This window comes from Phyllostomus discolor, chromosome 11 (genome assembly GCF_004126475.2).
Source record: "Phyllostomus discolor isolate MPI-MPIP mPhyDis1 chromosome 11, mPhyDis1.pri.v3, whole genome shotgun sequence".
NCBI classification, from domain to species: domain Eukaryota; kingdom Metazoa; phylum Chordata; class Mammalia; order Chiroptera; family Phyllostomidae; genus Phyllostomus; species Phyllostomus discolor.
In genome coordinates, this window is record NC_040913.2 from 26,601,025 (window position 1) to 26,615,971 (window position 14,947).

Consider the following 14,947-nt stretch of genomic DNA (forward strand, 5'->3'; position numbering starts at 1 on the left):
GACAATTCTACTTGAAGAACAATTTAAAAAAACTTTCTAAGTCTATGACATTAAAGTGATGTTAAAAAAAGAATTTTGTAAGTCTATGACATTAAAGTGATGGCCTGTTGGGATTCTAGTGTTACTGCAATCATTTTATCTTATTTATACTATTTCTTTATACATTTCGCAATGCTAAATGGATATAAATCAGAAAAATGGCTTTGTGGAATTTGCAGTTTTGATAACATGTATCCACCTTTTTATTCAAGTCTCCCTATTGTGATTATTTAGGCAAGAAGTAAAAGAATATTACCACATCATTGTTATTAAACAGAATTCACTCAAAATTATTTTAGACTATATTATCCTTCCATCTGAGCACTTAAAAAATCCTACTATCTAAAGCAAAGCACCCAGATCCACTTATTGTTAGTTTCTCTTGGCAAAGAAACTATATCTGTTTCTTTCAACTTTCCTAACCGCTTTTGAGTAGAAACAGCTAACAGGAATCTGTACCAACAAAGGTTAATTGCTGCTGGAATGTAAGTAAGCATTAAATGACAGACAAGGACCATTAATGGAAGAGTTTATAGAAGATGGTCTGTAACCTGTCCTTACATCTAAAAAAATTTGGAAGGTTTATTAAACTGTCTGCATTCCCCTAAAAGATTAACTATGCGAAGACAAAGGTAAGTGATTTATCAACAGTAAATTGATGGAGTTGACTCTCATTGCAAGATAATTTTGAAGACCGCATAAAATTTTTTTAGTATTAGATGACATCAAAGTATATGGAGCTTGTTTGTTTTCTCTTAGTTTTGAAAGTTGGGGGGAAAGGCAGAAAACTGTACTTGAACAACAATAAAAAGTGTTTTAAAAATAAAAAGTAAATAAATAAATAAAATAAAATAAGAAGAAGAATGTTACTAAAGTCACACAACATTAAATAATAGCTTAGAGAGAATGGGTTAGAATGAACACACATGCAACACAGAGCAGCAGTCTGCAAGGCATAGAAGGCATGGAGTCAAAGTAAAGCACAGATAGAGCTGATCAGTTGAAAAAGTCTTGATGCAAAGATTTATGCGCCAGAGGGAGCCCGTTTTGTAAAGTCCGAAAGTGTGCGTGGCTGCAGATCAGCACTGTCTTGATGATCAGATACTACAGAAGGGCGATAAGCCAATCAAAGCTTTCCAAAGAACACTCTGAACTCTCCAAAGAACACTCTGAAGATTATATATTTATTTTTCATTTGCTTATGCCATATATAATTGTGATATATATATATATATATATATATATATATATATATATATATATATATACAAATTTAGGCTAGGAAATTAATAAAAATTAAATGGTAGACTCTCATGTGTTGTTCTGTTGTATAGGGGAAATATTTATTACCTTGGTCTCTCTCTCCCTTTCTATTGTCTCCAATGTCAGTTAACTTTCTGAAACACAAATCTGATTGTCTATTTAACTGTCTAGAAAGAACAAACTCCTTAAAGTGACATTCACAGCTCATCAGTATTTACCTTTTGCTTCATGCCATTTTAAACACTGCTACTTCCCTCTGCTACTACACCCCGAGATTTATCTTACCAAGCTTGATACATGAAGCTGGCTTACATACAGCCTACTTTGCCCAAGTAGCTGCCTCCACCCAGACTGACCTTCCCCTGGTTTCCTGCCTAGAACTCTTATTCATCCCATAATAGTGAATCTATTGTCATTTCCTAGTCTCTTAGCTTCTAGGAGAGACTATGTCATACTCATTTTTATTTAACTGCTGGAGTCAAAGTTAGTAACTTTGGAGTCTACTTTAATAACATGTCCATTAGAAATTTAACTGCTGGCAAGGGCCTAAAAAATTTTGAGCTCACACTACTTTGACTCCATGCCTCTTTCTTCTATGCCTTGCAGACTGCTGCTCTGTGTTGCATGTGTGTTCATTCTAACCCAGTCTCTCTAAGCTATTATTTAATGTTGTGTGACTTTAGTAACATGTCCATTAGAAATTTAACTGCTGGCAAGGGCCTAAAACATTGCGAGCTCACACTAAAACTCTTCTTAAATGAGTATAAGATACTGTCACCAATCTCAAAAACATACTAATAAAAACTTTTTAAAATTTTAGTTCCTTGTTAAGAACCATACTTGTTTAATTTCTATACACATCTAAAATTCAAGTATATATATGTGTATTTTTCTTTTAGTCAATGTACTAGAAGATACTCAGGGAATCTCAGTTCCAAGAAGAAATATTTAATAATTAACAGAAGTATAAAGGCCTTAACTAATGAAGTTATTAATAATTACTTTTTTAAATCATAACACATCAAGGTCAATGTATAACAGAAATAAATTGTGTATAAATGTGGGAAATTTAATCTTCAAAGCAGTCAACTAGAAAGTGTTTTTTTAACCCTGAAGTGTGTCTAATGGCTAGAAATCACTTAAAATATTAGTATTGACCTTATATTTCTTAAAATATCTTCTTAAAACTTTTGGACACCTGTTTTAGTCAAGATACCAGAGCAATTCTGTTTATTGTCTGCTGTTTAGATAGAAAATTAAAAAAAAAATAACTGAAATTCTTGAATTTTAAAAACTTTAATAAATCCTAAAAACTTTAAAAATCTTATGATTCAGTATAACTTAAACTATGTTGACTTATAAAGTTGATATTCTAATTTTTCTGTTTTCCTTACAGAAATTGTTCCATTAATCTGATAAACAGTCAGATTATTCTATATGAAATCCTGGGAAAATGCTTTTCTCAATTTGTAAAATAGAATTGTTTCCTTTTAGTATTCACAAAAATAACAATGTCTTAAAACCTCTACTTTTTTTAATTCGTAGTTTTTACTACAAATAAATTTTAAAATTCATTCTGTAAACATTATTAAATACTGTTAATTTAATATCATACAATACAAATCAAATATAATCAATAATCAATATAATATTTTCATGGAGAAAATTTTCTTAAAGCTTTGTCTTTCAATTTTCTTTCAAACTATTGCACAACCCTTTTTCCAGATCTTTACAGAAATTCTTTACCATCATATACTACATTATAAACCATGAAAAAAGATTAGTTTGTTATTCTGGGCTTTTGTTTGATGAATTAATTAACTATTTTACTTTTTCTATATCCCTCCATGGTTCATCTACTCATGCCCCTAGTGAACACCCATGGAATGTCCATTAGAAATCACATTTCTATGTTCTTTGTAAGATGTACTGGCTAATCAGAAAAAAATCTTACTTTCACAGAGACTAGTTTCTTAGACACAAATCCTAACTTATTTTAATAGAATCTAGAAAAATACAAGTTTTATTTAAAAACTGTCAACCAATGGTTGCATTTTTTTTTTTTTTTTTGCAGCTTGGTAAGAGAAAATTTTATCTCTGAAGGCTTGAATGGAGATTTAAATGATTTTATATGTTACAATAATAATTTTTAGTTTAGGTTACAATGTAAGAAATGTCATGAAAGGTAAGCTACATGAAACATAGATGAAACACCAAGTATTATCTTTGATTGATTTAATTAATTTATAAATATACTAGTGGTAAACAGAATTTTAAAAGTTTGAGGCCAGATATTGAATAACGTATTATATCACATGATAAATTTACTCTTCAATATTTTCTTAACAGAGAAAAATCCTTAAAGCCTTTGAGTGGGATAGTTCATACTACTGGAGGGGGGATAGTTTCTACTACTGGCAGATTAATGTCAGCCTTGTTGAAGAATCCAAAACCAGTAGAAGAAGGAAGATAGGAAGGTAGCAAAATGAGTTACATGGCTGATAAAATATGTGATGTGAAAACCAGTAAGACAAATTATGGAGATAACAAAAGGAAAGAAAAGGTTATGAAAGACATTTTACAAATAAAATTTTCCACTGAAAGTATTAGTGTGTGATAACTCTATTAAAAATCTGTGGAATTAACTTTAATAAAAATTTGATGATAGTGATTATGTTAGTGTAGAATGATATTTTTTGACTAAGTGGAAGATAAATTGTTAAAACAGAGCTTTATTTTGTGAGTGCATAACTTTTTAACAAATGTGTAAATCATGTAAATGAACATGTTTTTCCTCACCACCCCTTTGATACACAAAGACTATTTTTATGTTAGAGCAAAAAAAATCTGAATTTTTCATTGGTTAGAATACTTTTTGCCTTTAGTAAATAATTCCAGGTTAAGCCTGAGAATGAATAACATATTTGTTTTCATTTCCAAAAATGCTTCTTAATGATTTAGTCACTAATAAATGTAGCAATAATTTATTTAAACTAGATATAACCACACCTATTCTCTTTCCTATTTCTTTTCTAAGACAGAGGACAAAACTTTACAATAATATTGATTGCCCTTTCCATCAGGGCAATGTACAGCAAATAACTAAAATTTCCTAATCTAACAATTTACAGTAGGTAACAAAATTGGTAAAAGTGTATGGCTTATTTTTCTAAAAGTTAATATAGACCAACATTAGTATATCCTGTTTTTTGTTCAAGCCAGGCCTGTTCAGGTTTGCAATCCTTAGAACAGACACGGCTGATTGCCTACCAGATACCCCACTATATCTTTCCTAAAATAACTTCATTTTGCATGGATGCAATGTGAGCAGTCCAAGGAGTATCAGGAAGGCATATGGATTCCCTTAGACAGTCATTAGTCTAGACTAGAGATAGTCCAGGAACTGAGCCCCAGAAAGGAAAGTATGGCAGAAATCTGCTGGGATATTTCTGAGAATCCTCCCTGACAAAAGATATCTATCTATGCATATTTTTGTCTCCCCTCCCTACCCATTATTCACTCTTATTTTTATTCTATTATTCTTATTCTTATTCTTATTCTTATCATGGCATGCTAATTTGTTTATATAGTCAAACACACAAGAAATTAAAATAATGTAAAATATATTCTAGATATTTTTTAAATTTCAAATTTTTATACTTAGCTTAGCTATATTTGTATATACAGAAAGCAACATAACTTTATGTAGATTTTTTCACTGTTTTAGTCTCACAGTCCAGTGTAGTATGTACAGCTAAGAAGAAGAAAAAAATGAGGACCACAGTGGAATCTCTAATCATCAATTACAAAGCATCTCAGAGGACATAATTCTCCAAACACACTGTATTACCCCCCTAGAGCTGCCATAACAAATTACCACAAATTCGGGGGCTTAAAATGTATTATCTCACTCTTCTGGAGGACAGAACACTAACATCAACTTGTCAGCAGGGTTACTTTCTGTCTAGGGCTCAACGAGAGAATCTTTTCTTGCCTCTTCCTGCACCTGGCGGATCCAGCTGTTCCTGGCCCTGTGGCCCCATCCCTCTAATCTCTGCCTTTTTGTTCACATTGCTTCCTCTCTGTGTTTAAAATCTCCCCTGTGTTTTTCTTATAAGCACACATTGAGTTTAGGGCTCACCTGCCTAATTCAAGATGATTTACTCATCTCAAGAGGGCTAATTTCATCACACCTGTAAAAACTATCTATCCAAATAAGGTAACATTCCCATGTTCTAGGAATTAGCACATAGATATACCCTTTTTTCAGGCCACCATTCAAGATACAATGCATACTTTTCAAAAAAAAGTAAAAGATTTTAGTGGTACAAATAACATTTTAAATTTTGATGGCTACAATGATTCCACAGGTATTTAAAGTCTACAAAAACACCCTGGCTGGCATAGCTCAGTGGACTGAGTGGGGGCTGCAAACCAAAACATTGCAGGTTCGATTCCCAGCCAGGGCACATTCCTGGGTTGCAGGCCATGGACCCTAGCAACTGCACATTGATGTTTCTCTCTCTCTCTCTCTTTTCCTCTCCCTTCCCTCTCTAAAAATAAATAAATAAATCTTAAAAAAAATAAGGTCTACAAAAACAGTTCTAATCCCATCCTGTATTTATGTGTGCATACACTGTCAAACTGTTTTTTAACACCAGAAATTATTAAAGCATCTGTTACCATAGCTTTTGCTGTCTACCTACTTATGACAGATTTTAAATAAGAACTCAACTTTTTCAGATTTGAAATAGTTAATGTATAGTAATGAAAAAGACCTAATGTAATTCACAAAAAATTTCATGCCTTTGAATGTTAATTTTTTTTTTTTATACTTGATGACTATTTCCAATCTGGTTATATGATCCCCAAGCTAAATTCGAGACTTCATTTCATAGATGAATTCAAGTATAAAAATATGTTCAATTAATGAAACAGTTTGCTACTTATGCATTATTTGTATTGCTTTGAATTTTGTAATATATATTGGGAGTGTAGAATTTTAAAAGCAAAATTAGAATATTTATAGGATATTGCTAAAGATTCAGTTGTAATCTAAAAATTCAGAGAAGTCAAATGCTCCCGAGTTGAATCTATTCGAATGCAGGCAGCTGATCTAATAGTAAAACCTAGAACAGCGATGGTTCACTTAGAGCAAATGTTTCCTTGTGGGAAAGGAGGGTAGGGGCACCTGAGAGCAAGACCCCCGTGCAGCTGTAAAGCCCTGAGAGCACCAGCAGTCTTTGGTCTCATTGTTCTCCTGTGGTTAGCAACAGGCCTGGGGCACCTCATCACCTGTGTGGCTGCTCAGACTTTATCTGTTACATCAGCAGTCCAGACCTGGGCTTCAGTCAAATTGCTACATCTGCCTGCCAAAGACTACGGTGTTTTTTGACTTTTAAAAAATCGTATTGTGTTTTTCCTATTACCATTCATCCCTTTTTTTACCCTCTTCTACCTGCACACATTCCTTCCCCCTTACAACCACTACATTGTTGTTTGTGTCCATGAGGTTTTACAAGTCCGTCCTGGTTTTTGGTTGTTTTTTTTTTTTTGAGGGGGTGGTGTTGGATGGGTGGTGGAGGGATCAAGACAAAAAACAAACAAACAAACAAAAAAAAACCCCTAAAGCTTTATCCTTTTTTTTTATGAGTGAATATGGCCCTCTTAAAAATTAGTGGCTTTCTTATGATAGGATAAGGACAAAACAGGGTGGGTGTCAACTGTCAGTCACTGCTGCAAGGACAATGTAGAAATCAAAGGTTAGTGTTTACCCCTTTAAGAATTCCGTAGAAAGGATTTAACTCTAATTATAAAATACTTTTCATTTTGAATCAAACAGTCATCTTACCTGAAATTAGTATGTGCTAATGTAGATAGCTAAGCAAGGGACTAAGAAATAATCTCCAACACTTTTGTACAAGTATGCCTATTAGTAAGCAAATTTTGACTCCAATAGGTTTTTCATAAATTATATAAATGTGTTAATTATTTACTTCAATTGGTTTTTCATAAATTATAAAAAAGTATTAATTATTTATTCTAATAGGTTTTTCATAAATTATAAGTTCATTAATTATTTAAAACTATAATCTCTATAACATGCCAAGATATGCATTAAAGCATGAGAAAATATAATTTCTTATGTATTATTTGCATATCCAAAGGATTACATTGTGCACCCTCAGAGGTAGAGGTCCTCCACTTCGGAGACCACTGGGACTTCTTAAGCTTTAATATGCATATAATTACCAGGGGATTTTTCTTGAAATGTGGATTCTGATTCAGTAGGTTAAGGGTGGGAATATTCTGTTGGATTACATGAAAAATATTCTGAGCAACTAAAACCCATATAGAAAGTGCTTAACTTTAAATTCAGCTATTTTACTTAATGTTTAGGGATGGCTTGCTACTTTCATTGAGCTACATTCAAGGAAAATTATATGGAAGAATTCTAAGAGATTTTACGGCATCGTTCTCAAGGGAAAAAATATGTGCAAGAGCTACAGTTTAAAATATATAAGCAATTATATGTATTTGAAAAGATTTTGGTAACTGTAAACATCAAAAAGACATTTTACAATTTTTTAGAAGAAATCATGCAATTATTAAGCTAGAGACACAAAATTATAACTTTAAGATAATTCTATTATTTTCATTGGGTCATTATGTTTTAATGCAGGTTTAGCATTGTTCCTGAATATAGTACAGAAAGATATTTTTATGTTGTTAATTTTGCTTTGCTGCATCTGTTAAGATAGTTTTAGTATACATAAGGAAGAAATCGAAGTATCGTTCTGATTTTGAAATTATTCTGGCCTAATTATGCACTTCACTTAAAGAGATGTTTTGCAAGGGAATCCTCACACCTGCAGGAAATGTGTAAATCATATTATAAGGCATCTAGAGTTCAGAAATCCCATGGTAATCTGTAAAAATATCTCTATCATCTGTAACTATGAAGTATGAATAATGAGTATTTTGAGAAAAAGTTTAATATTTTCCAAATTTGAATTAGTAAAATAAACAATTCTGGGTATAGAGTTCTTGGTCAACTATTAAGTTATAAGTAGAGATGTTTGAGAGAGGAGTTTAAGTTTTGAGAGTGGTGATTTATCTTACAAATACTCTTTCATCCTGCCGGCAGGTCTTAACACCTCAGCTTTAATGACTAATCCCACGAGAGATCATACTGACTGTTTTATTTATATAATAATTAAAATTTACTGACTTTATTATCTACTGATAATACAGTCATATTTATATGAGTTTTATATTTAATCTTCACATAAATGATATAAGGTAAACATTCTTTAAGAATGAGGGTACTGAGATATATGGAATTAAAGATATTTTTTTCCAACACCACACAACTGGTAAAAAATGTATTGGAATGTGAGCCCAAATATTCTCAAAAGCTAGAGCTGTTAATTAAACACTCCTCTGCCTTTTTCCTGCCTTCAGCCCTAATATTCTTGCCCACAATACTTTAGTTAATTAAAAAATAATAATATATAATATTTCCATTATTTTTATGTGTTTATTATCTGTGTTATTCATTAGTATGTAGGCCCTATTTTACTTACAGCAAAAGACACAGAAAACTTTTTAATTATTTTAGAGCAACTAAGTAGATATGTGTGTTGAAAGATTAATGGTTTAAATAGATGTTTTCTTGATTTATTATAAGCAATATTTATGAGTTCTTATACTTCAATTGCTATATTTTGCTTCCTATAATAATCATGGGTTTTAATTATAAAATATTCTAAACTTATGTAAAAGCTAGATCATAATGTTTGCACTAAACATTGTTAAATTTATCTTCAAAATGATGTTCTTAAGTTATAGTTGAATGACAAGAATTATCAGTTCCCAATGTTCTGAACAATGTTTGACTTTGAAATACTTCTAAATTTTTAGAAATATTTTAAAGTATTATTGTCAGAAACTTCCTCTCAAAGATATTTTTAATATCCTGATTATCCTGAATACCATTTACATCAACAATTTTTCCATGCTTATAAGACCCTCCCCTCTTCTATGAGTTTCCTTTTTATATCCTCTCTGAGACTTGAATATGAAGATAATAATAACAATTACAATAGCTTACAAAGCTTGAGGGGCTGTAATGTATCAGATTCTTAGTGCTTTATATACATTAATTCATATAACCTTCACCACAACACCAAGATCATTATTATAATTACTCTCACTTCAGTAATGAGGAAATTGCTATATAAAAAGATTAAGAAATGCGCCTATGTTAAGTCATAGAACTAGAGGGAAATCTTAAACATTTGTGTAAACCAAAGCCAAAGCATTAATTGTAGATTAGTACATTTGATAACTTTATTTCTTAAACCTTTGCATTAAAATATTAGAAGTCTCATACATATTTAAACTTTTTTATAATGTACAGTAAAAGCTGAATAAAATATGTATATTAAATTCTTGAAGGCATCAGAGAGAAACCAAGGCAGCTAGCACCTGAAAAGCCCGATGTTAAAGGCAAATTCAATGTTTACTTCTGCTGTCTGCAGGTATGTTTATAACACACGGTGAAAAGGGCAAGATCAAAAGTATTTTTGAATTTTTTATTAAAAATTAAAATATTACTGGGAGAAATCAAAGGAATTCTTAATAAAATATAGGTATATACCATGTTGTGTTCAAATTGACATTACATTGCTTGAAATAATAAAGTATTTTTTTTTTTTTTAAGATTTTATTTATTTATTTTTAGAGAGGGAAGGGAGGGAGAGAGAGAGAGAAACATCAATGTGCGGTTGCTGGGGGTCATGGCCTGCAACCCAGGTGTGCACCCTGACTGGGAATCGAACCTGCGACACTTTGGTTCACAGCCCGTGCTCAATCCACTGAGCTACACTAGCCAGGGCTGAAATAATAAAGTATTTTAAATGGCATATAAATATTCTTCAAAGTAGAAGTACAAAATACATCATCTCTGATTTTCAGCATTTTTTTTCACATGGACATAAATAAGAACATTTGTTTTAATTTATAAAACATCTAGGTCATAATATTTACTTTTACTTCTAATTTTTTCTCACCACAATCAAATGACTTAATTTTAGTAAATAGTTTCTACCTCACTGCAATTGATTTCTAACAAGTAGAGCCTATTCTGAATAGCATCGTAGTTTTTACTATCAATTTGATTTTTGAAATCTCACTGTAAAATAAATCCATTCAGTTTTCATTTCTCCCATGTTTCAGGTGTGACAGTACTTGAAGGCCCAATTTATGCTGTGGGAGGCCACGATGGCTGGAGCTACCTGAACACAGTGGAAAGGTGGGATCCCCAGAGTCAGCAGTGGACATTTGTAGCCAGTATGTCAATAGCCCGAAGCACAGTTGGTGTGGCAGCATTGAATGGCAAGTAAGTAGATGTATCTTTTTCACCTGAAAAAAAAATTGTTTTGAGTAATATTTTTGTAAAATAACTTTTAATAAGCTAACTCAATGAAAATATGTTTAAATATCTTCAGTTTTTGATTTTTTGTTTTTCTTGATTTCAGTGTTTCATTAGTTACACTGTCACAGTTGTCCCCCTTCACCTGGCCCTTCCCCCATTTCCATAGTCAATCCCCACACCATTGTCCACGTCCATGGTCCTTCATGTATGTTCTTTGACTATACCGTTCACCTTCTTCCAGTCAGTTCCCATTTCCCCCTTCCCCTCTTACAGCTGTCAGTCTGTTCCATGATTCTATGCCTCTGGTTCTATTTTGCTCATTAGTTTATTTTGTTCATTAGATTCCTCTTATTAATGAGATCATGTGATATTTCTCTGTCACTGACTGACTTATTTCACTAAGTGTAATAGTCTCCAGCTCCATCCATACTGTAAAAGGCAGGGGTTCCTTCCTTTTTTCCTGCTTCATAGTATTGCACTGTATAAGTGTACCAGTTTTTCGATCCACTCATCTACTGATGGGCACTTAGGTTGCTTGCTGCACTTGGCCATTGTAAATAGTGCTGCTATGAACATAGGACTACATAAATTCTTTTGAATTGGTGTTTCAGGATTCTTAGGGTGCATTCCCAGTAGTGGAATCACTGGGTCAAAAGACAGTTCTATCTTTAAGTTTTTGAGGGAACTCCATACTGTTTTCCACAGTGGCTACATCAATTTGCATTCCCACCATGTACTATGGTTCCCTTTTCTCCACATCCTTTCTACCACTTGTTGTTTGTTGATTTATTAATGACAGCCATTTTGGCAGGTGTGAGGTGGTATCTCATTGTGGTTTTAATTTGCATCTCTTTGATGGCTAGTGATGCTGAAAAGCTTTCCTATGTCTCTGGTCCTTCTGTATTTACTCTTGGAGAAATGTCTATTCAGGTTCTTTGCCTATTTTTTAATTGGATTGTATGTTTCTGGTATTAGGTCATATGAGCTTTGTATATCTTTTGGAGATTAAATGTCTGTCCAATATATCATTGGCAAAATGATAAAATTGCTTCTCTCATATAGTCGCTTCTCTTTTTATTTTGATGTTGGTGTCTTTAACCATGCAGAAGCTTTTTAATTTGATTTGTTTATTTTTTCCTTTATTTCCCTTGCCTTAGGAGACATATCAGCAAAAATATTGAGATATCTATGTGAGATATCTGAAATTTTACTGCTTATGTGTTCTGCTAGAATTTTATGGTATCACAACTTGTATTTAAGTCTTTTACCCATTTTGAATTTATTCTGGTATATGATGTAAGCGGATTCAATAAAATATTTTTATTTTCTATTTTAAGGATTTTATTTATTTATTACTAGAGAGAAGGGAAGGGAGGGTAGAAAAAGAGGGACAGAAACAGCAATGTGTGGTTGTATCTCACATCAATGTGCCTTTTGTGCCCCCCTGTTGGGAACCTGGCCTGCAACCCAGACGTGTGCCCTGATTGGGAATGGAACCAGCAACCCTTTGGTTCACAGGCTGGCACTCAGTCCACTGAGCCACACCAGCCCGGGCCATTTGCTTAATTTTTTGAAAGCACAATTTACTTCTTTTTCCCAGAAAGCACAAATTGCAAAGTATACATTTTCTTTTCTAGAATAGCACAATATCCTTATGCTGAAGAAAGACTATTACCTGTACTTTACTGTGTTTCATTTTGTTTTTCTGTATACTCTTTGTGATCTGTCCTGTCACAGAGCATTTAAGTCTCTTAATTTATCTCAAAGTCAGTATGCTTAATTGTCCTCAAAATCTTACTCTCAAATATTTTGTTAGGAGTTTATTTACTGTTGATATCCATTATTATTTCAAAAATTCATTATTTGAGAAAAGAACAGTAGAGCGGAATCATGGAGAACTGAAGCAAATTGCTACCTGTCAGTTTCATTTTTGTGTTTGGTAAAGCTACATTTCTGCAGCATAGTTTTAACTATCAAACTTTCTACTAGTGCTATCTTTGATATCAAATAACATCTGTAGACATTTCTTTTCACTGTAGTTAAGAAAAATCGATAACCCTACTATCATTGCTACCTTGGAAAACCATTGTGTACAAGTGAAAAGGAGTTCAAATTATATATATCTTATTGATCACATAATAATGGGATGCTATATAAAACATACTTAGAGGTTTTCTTCTAATATCTTCCTAGTTGTACTGAGATCTGTCTGAAAAGGAATTGAAACTTACTACCAACTTCCCATCTTTTGTCATGTGTAAGGTTTCCAAAAGACATTTCTTAGAATTGTTTTTGTGTGAATTAGGTGTGCCCCACTTATAACTCCCCTCTGAATGTGTGTTTCTCAAGTTTTGTTATACCTCTTAACAGCAATCATGAAAATATGTTTTAATTTATGATAATATTGTCATTGTACTTGATAGAGAATATACATATTATTAATAACATTTTACTGTCAATATTTATCTTTTTTCTTAAAAGGAATATTTTTCCTTAACAGTTACAGTATTATTTGAAAACCACTTAATTTGGAAATTAATAATAAAATTTTGCATTCTTCTACATCAAATGAAAGTTTAAAAACTTTCCTGTAGGCATATCTATTTATGGATAGTAAAACTTATAATAACAGAATGAACATTTCTCTTGGATGTTAATGTGTTTAATTCAAAAACAAAAAGGCATATACTTTCTTTAGCCTTTTTATTTTTTCTAATATTTATTTAAAGGTAAACTCTCCTCTTTTATTGGTCATATTTTTTCCCACTTACATTAATGCTTAATGCGTTCATTTCTTGCATTCTTTAGAAAATGAATATCTCATTGACACACCATATTTTCTCAACAGGCATGAGAAATATCCTTAACCCCTTAGCTCTCTTGCTTATTTGCAACATTATTCTGTAAGAACACACACACACAGACCATATTAAAGCTGTTAATCTTGTTCTAGATTTTTAATAATTATTGTGCATTACTGCTTAGTGAAATGTCTTAATACATCTGTGTTTTGTTATAGAGCTTTTCTAAACACAATTAAAAATAAATAGGATAAAAATCTAATAAATGAAATACTTAATGACCAATTTCCTGAAATACTTAATGACCAATTTCTTATAAATCTCACATATTACTATAACTATATTTTCAATCCAATTTCTTCTAATGCCCCTTTTATATTGCTTATATATGACATTTATTATTCAGGTTGTTTTTTCTGTTCCTCATATTTTTTTGGACAGCTAGAATATTAAATATCTTAAGAAATCCTGTTTTACTCTAATACCACTGTTCATACCAAATATCAAAATGTGGTAGTGCTTATTATTTATTACCACTTTATCATTCATAGTTTTGGCCGCCTTCTTTTTCTTAAATAAGTCCCTTTAACATTTCATGTAATGGTTTGGTGATGATGAACTCCTTTAGATTTTTCTTGCCTGGGAAGCTCTTTACTGCCCTTCAATTCTGAATGACAGCTTTGCTGGGTAGATCTACCGTAGCTGTAGGTCTCTGCTTTTCATGACTCTGAATATTTCTTGCCAGTCTCTTCAAATCTGCAAAGTTTCTTTTGAGAAATCTTCTGACAGCCTTATGGGAACTGCTCTGTAGGTAACTAACTGCTTTTCTCTTGCTGCTTATAAGATTCTCTCCTTAGCCTTTAACCTTTGGCATTTAAATTATAATGAGTCTTGGTGTGGTCCTCTTTGCCTCCATACTGTTTGTGACTCTGTGCTTCCTGAACTTGCATGTATATTTCCTTCACCAAATCAGAAAAGTATTCTCTCATTATTTTTTCACATACATTTCCAGTTTCTTGGTCTTTGTCTTCTTGTTCTGGCACCCTTATGATGTGAATGTTTGTATGCTCACAGTCCTTACACTACCCTCAGTTTTTCAGATTTTTTCTTCTTGTTGTTCTGATTGGCTGTTTTTTGTTTCCTTTTTAAGATTATTTATTTATTTATTTATTTATTTATTTATTTTTAGAGAGGGAAGGGAGGGGGAAAGAGAGAGAGAAACATCAATGTGTGGTTGCTGAGGGCCATGGCCTACAACCCAGGCATGTGCCCTGACTGGGAATCAAACCTGTGATGCTTTGGTTTCCAACCCGTGCTCAGTCCACTGAGCTATGCCAGCCGGGGCTGTTTTTTGTTTCCTTATGTTCCAAATCATTGGTATGATTCTCGTCTTCATCCACTCTAT

The 14,947-nt window shown here is 32.4% G+C and overlaps 1 protein-coding gene across 1 annotated transcript in view; it reads left to right on the forward strand.

Annotated features, from left to right (window-relative positions):
* KLHL1 (kelch like family member 1) overlaps positions 1-14,947 on the forward strand; it is a 325,875-nt gene that overhangs the window by 282,844 nt on the left and 28,084 nt on the right. The window contains exon 8 of the mRNA XM_028526633.2: positions 10,543-10,705. Within this exon, the coding sequence (XP_028382434.1) occupies positions 10,543-10,705 (163 nt within the window). The remainder of the gene's footprint in view (positions 1-10,542; positions 10,706-14,947) is intronic.